At 35.3% G+C, this 5,883-nt stretch overlaps 1 protein-coding gene across 1 annotated transcript; it reads right to left on the reverse strand.

The window, feature by feature from the left end:
* Positions 1 to 1,229: 1,229 nt before the first annotated feature.
* Positions 1,230 to 5,661, reverse strand: LOC114753223 (G-type lectin S-receptor-like serine/threonine-protein kinase At1g11410; the record flags this gene model as incomplete). The annotated part of the gene is made up of 8 exons (XM_028941886.1): positions 1,230 to 1,536; positions 1,694 to 1,844; positions 1,935 to 2,172; positions 2,681 to 2,891; positions 3,107 to 3,267; positions 4,197 to 4,198; positions 4,292 to 4,328; positions 4,423 to 5,661. Coding segments are annotated over 8 exons (2,339 nt in total), but the record flags the coding sequence as incomplete, so codon positions are not given.
* Between the last annotated feature and the right edge of the window lie 222 nt (positions 5,662 to 5,883).

Genomic DNA, 5,883 nt, shown 5'->3' on the forward strand with positions numbered 1-5,883 from the left:
GGTGACCTTATTGCTCCAACAGATTGGTGGGGCGATTCCTTGCTCATTTTGAACTAACATATAGTTAATGTAAGGTTAAACTTATGTACTCTTCTGGTCCTAAATATAAGACCCTTATACTAGTGTGTATAAGGTCTTATATTTAGGATCAGATGAGTATTTACTTTTGTAATTTAGGTGCTCCATATAGGTCATAGACTGGATCATCGCCTTATTTATGTGTTGGATGGTTGTTCATCTGCGGGTGGAGCTCTTTTTAACTGAATTGTACTATCAAAACCTCTGCAGGAAGTTGCTAATTTTGTTCTGCATATATAATTGAGAGATTTATATATTACAGGCTTAAGGGATATGGGCTTCTTATATTCCAGGCTAGTCACTCCTAAATTTTCAAGACGTGGCGTAGCAAGTTTCATTTACTTGTAGATTTTCCATAGAAAAACAATTGAACTTACAAATTTAAGTGAACATGCAAAGCCTAGTGGTTAATTGGGTTTGAGAGGACTTAACTCCTCTAAAGTTCACGAAGTTTGAGCAAATATGAGCCATTGATAAAATGAAGTTACAAGATCATGCCATGTAATAAATGTGGTGATGCTTTGCTTTAATGAGTCCAACGCTGTAAATTGTGGTGCCAAAGGCTTCCAATATTCCCTCCAATTTATGTGCTGCACTATATGTTGTTCTCTAAAGTTAAGAGACTAACAGCAAACACAGCTTTAGCAAAATCTTCAACACAGAAAATGATTCAGCCTGATCAAAACCTTCTAGCTGATGTTAGGATGGTTAAGATCAATTCCATAACAAGAGAGTAGTATCACATTCACACATTAGGACTCAAATTTCCTTATCACCCATTAGCACGCAACCTACTAGTGATGCCCATTTTCTTATCACCCACTAGGACTCAAAGTTCGATTCCTTAGAATATACTCTTTTTGATACTATATGTAGGAGCTAGTTAGGATATTTACTTAAAATATACAGAACACTTCTTAGTTGCCACCATCGGCATCACTGGCAAACTCGAGAACCTACTGATTGCTGCCCATGACGGATAGTCGGAGATAAAGGAGGCGTATTGACATTCTAATATGATTTCCTTTTTTGGGAATCAGAAGTGTTGTGGCTAATATGTAAACATTTGTACACTACACATGTTGATACAAATTAAGGATAATAAGTATAGAAGACCTAGGATCATAAAATGCTTCCCTGTCTTATGCCACGTCATGTTTATCTAGCACTGATTGTCGTACCAGTAATTTCGTTTACAGAAGGATCTTTAGATGTTGAAGATTCTGAAAGCTCTGCATTCGAATTGAATAGGAATGCAGGTCTTCGAGGTGAGGGGAGGGACACTTCATTGCCAAGCATGTAGATTACTTCTGACATGGAAGGCCTATAGGAGGCATTTTCTTGCACACACAACAGCCCAATATGTATACATCTTCGGGCTAAGTCAATTGGATATGCTTCACCAAGTATTGGATCCACTATGTCCAAGGATTTTTCTTCTCTCCACATCTCCCATACCTACCAAAAAAATTGCAATATCATTTCATTATTTGGGGAAAAAAAATACCCATCAAAATTTTGAAGCCAATATTTCTAGGGCTTTCAAATTAAATGAGAGGAAATGAAACGGATCAATGATTATTTGAATTTCATCCTCTTGTATCTTTAGTCTTACATGTCCAATTAAATTTACAGATGATCTTTCTTTATCGTGATCTGTATTTCTTTTTCCACAAATAATCTCTATCAATAGAATCCCAAAGCTGAAAACATCAGACTTTGTTGAATATTGTCCTTCCATTGCATATTCTGGAGACATATAGCCACTGCAATAAGAAACATAGTTATGACATGAGATTGTTATTGAACTGAGTTGGTGATTTTATTAAAAGTATGCATAAGACTTTTGTTCTTACTATGTCCCAACAATTCGTTTTGTATTTGCTTGGATTTGATCCTCTCCAAATATTTTAGCCATTCCAAAATCTGAAATTTTGGGATTCATTGCGAGGTCTAAAAGGACATTGCTAGCTTTAAGATCTCTATGGATTATTTTCAACCTTGAATCTTGATGAAGATAGAGAATGCCTCGAGCAATTCCAATGATGATGTGAAAACATGTATCCCAATCTAGTGATGATCTTCTATCCCTATCTGCAATGAACCTTAATAGCTTGTTAACGTTGAAAACGTGGAAACCTTATCTTGATATATCAAACACATACAAGTTAAATAGGGAAAATTTCATTTTATAGGACCAAATGAGAGACATATTTTGTATTATGGGTCAAATGGAAAATCCTTAAAAAGTGAGCAAAAATTACAAAATCAGCAAGAAGACAAGCAAAATAATCAACATTGCAGCAAATTCTTTTCTTTCTAGTTCTGTTCCTTGTTTTCATCCTTGATACATGCCGAACACAAATGCTTTGAGCCGTTTCGAAGTACGACCTTAGTTTTTTTTTCCCAAAAAAAAAATTCTTTATTGACAATGTTTATGATATGTGAAAAATCATGGCTAGACACCAAATATAATGAAATGACAAACTAATAAAGTAATATGCATGTTGCCTCTTCTCTAATTTATTGAGGTATGTTCATGAAAGTGTAATATCTGAAAGCAATACTAGTCTAAAGAAAAGAGAAGGAGAAGAACACGCACCAAAGAGAAAGAAGTCCAAGCTTTTGTTGGGTAGGTATTCATATATCAGCATCCTTTCTTTCTTATGAATGCAATAACCAAGCAACTTTACAAGATTCCTGTGTTGTAATCTTCCAATCACTTTAATTTCATTCTTGAACTCTTGAGTTCCTTGTCTAGAACTTTGAGACAATCTTTTCACTGCTATTTCTTGTCCATTAAATAATGAGCCCTGAAAATTAAAAGGTAATCACAATCCAGATAAGCAATTAATCATTAAAGAAATCTTCCAATAAATGAGCAGCAAGGCGAATTGGAAATGACAAGATGCGATGCAAAAACCGAGAACAGGTCATGACATATTAACAACTCAATAAATTTTTTGGTGATTAGATTGTGTGTACAAGAGTGCACAGGAATATTTTCATTTTAAAATATTTAACTTACCTTGTATACAGAACCAAATCCACCTTGCCCCAATCGGTTCTCATTGGAGAATTTATTTGTTGCAACCATTATGGTTTTAATGCTGAAACATGGTAAGCTTGGTTGTGCTCTATTTTCATCATGGTACTGCTCTTCTGTTGGAGAGTCTACTTTCATTTGTTCTTCAGTTATTTCACCACCTAAACATGGCAAAAAGGAGAGGTTGGAATAACACTAAGAAAATTTGAATAATATTAACAGCAGAAACAAAGATACCCAAAAACCAATGCCTTCGATATCAGCTAAAAAAAAAAAATTAGCCACAGGAGGAAAAAAAAAACCATTTGCTTATCCGACGTCAGCATACATTCATACATCCATGTATCTTAATTAGTTTCGTGGGGTCAAAGGAAAAGGGATGAGTTGCAAAAGATTAAATTAATGATAGGTAGATCCAAAAAAAGAAGAAGAAGAAAGAAATCTAAAAAATGAGTTACAAGTATCGATTCAAAACCATTGCAGAAAGGAACCCAGTTGCAAATATATAGAGTTATATTTGAAAATTAAACGCTTTATTTACAATTTAAACTCATGAATTTACATTTTGAATCAATATTTACCGGAAAAAAATTATCAGAAGTAATTGTCAATAATTTGCTCTTTTTTTGGATCCATCAGGCCAATATGTTATGGGTTTGTAATGACAAGTTTCATGGTAGGAAATAACAACTACTTACTTGTCATTAAGATTTATTGGTAATTATTTTTTTCTTCAGCTTTATTGTAATTCTCTTATATATTATTTGTTCTCTAGCCATTTTTCCTTTCATCATTTCTCTAAATTCACTGGAGATAATTATTTTATCGAAACATAACTTGTCCCAGAGAAAGTATATAAATGAAGAGCGAATTAAAGTATATAAATAAAGAGCAAATTACAATGAAGTCTTAAAGGAGAAAAATAATTACGAAAAAGTCTTAGTAACCGGCTAAGTAGCCTATAATGACAAATTTTAAAACAAAAAATGATCATATTTAGAATTTGTTTTGTAATTTTTTTTTTTTTTTGAGAAGTCGTTGTAATTCTTCCATAAATGAAAGAAGTAGTCACCTCTTATTTTCCTTATCCGAAAGCAATAAGCACACACGGCAATTAGAAGAACAATCACAGCGAAAGTAGCTACTGGAATTCCCACCATCCCAGACTTTGGAAGCGTTCCTTTTGATTTCTTGGCATAATTTGCTGAGAAAATTAAATGGAAACAAAGTGGTCTTTAAGACAAAGGAAAAAGAAATTAAAACCGGTAAAAGAAATATAAACACAAACATATGCATACCAAGTTCAACAGCATCAACACGAACATATAAATTATGGCCTTCTTCACTTAATACCATGGTGTCCAGCAAATCTCCATGCCAAGTCAAGCACCCACTTCCTCCATTTCTCACATCTGAAGCCGCATAGCCATTACAAGAACAATTTCTCAAGCACTCTTGTTCACAATCCTCCATTCTCAAACCTTTCTGAAAATTGGCTATGGAAGTATCTGGAATCTTCACACCGTCTACTTTAATGAAGCCTTCTCCATTATTCCCACACAAAGATGGTCCTTTCTTCCTCACACAACCAGCTGATTCATCGTTCATGTACCACTCATTAGGGTTACTAGGTTCAAACCCCGGTAGGCAAAAACACTTGTTGTAATCATAGTTGGAAGAATCACACTTGCTATTGGCTCCACAAGTTCCATAGGTTTCACAGTTGGTTTCTGGGTATGACCCATATGGCTTCCAATCATTTATATCATGATCCCATTTATGTGTTTGCTTGTATCCCGTCGGAACAACTGAGATCCGGAAGATGGCGGTGGGATCGACGGCGTGATATGTGAATCCGGCGGAATTATCATCGTCTGTGATAATGAAATTGAAAGCATATGACATTTCTCTTCTCATAGATGGCACACCCACAAATATTTCGCCATTGAAGAACCCACCTCGCCACAATGGAACTTTTTTATTGTATAGAAAAACTTGATCTTTCCCAGATGTGTTGAACCTCAGTGAGATACTTCCTGTTCCTGGATCATCTTCTGTCTTCCATGACTGCAACAACCAGTTCTGACCAGTTCTTTTGTTGAAGCCCAGTTTGGCATAAGGAAGAAGGGTGTCAGTGAGATGATCAAAGCTTTGCCACAACACATTTTTGGAGTCATTATTTTGAATCAGAACGAGATTCCCTAAATCAGTGAGCTGAGCCATAACTGTATTACTTGGAACAGGGACAAAAACATTCGAGGACCAAATGGGCAAGTTGGTAGAGTTCTGGCGGAGGACGAGATTTCCATTATTTGGGTTGAGGAAGAGAACTCCAGAAGAGTCATTTATGGGATTATCTCTATTGGCAACCCAAACAACAGTTTGCTTTGGCAAGTTATAGTACCAGATTCCAACAAAGCGAAAGGCAGATTTGCCTGGAGAGAAGAAGCCAAGAGCAAATTTTCTTCCTTTAGAAATGACAAGCTCTCCATTGTCGTTAATGGGTTTGCCAATGGTTATGGCGTCAGAAGAAAAAGCTGCACAAAACAAGAAGCAGTAATTGAAGAATAAGATTATATATATGAAAATCAGCCTCATAGCTATCTTCGTTCTCAGAACTTCCATCACTAATGGGATACAAATTGTAGCTGATGATACTCCTTGTCCAAAAGGTGAGGAGTAGTTCTCTTACTTTTCTCCTGCATTACATGATTTTTAGATCTATATAATTGAAAAAATGGAAGGTAAAACTCACCAAT

This window comes from Neltuma alba, unplaced genomic scaffold, assembly GCF_004799145.2.
Source record: "Neltuma alba isolate B1F8T4 unplaced genomic scaffold, ASM479914v2 tig00007799_pilon, whole genome shotgun sequence".
Taxonomy (NCBI): Eukaryota; Viridiplantae; Streptophyta; class Magnoliopsida; order Fabales; family Fabaceae; genus Neltuma; species Neltuma alba.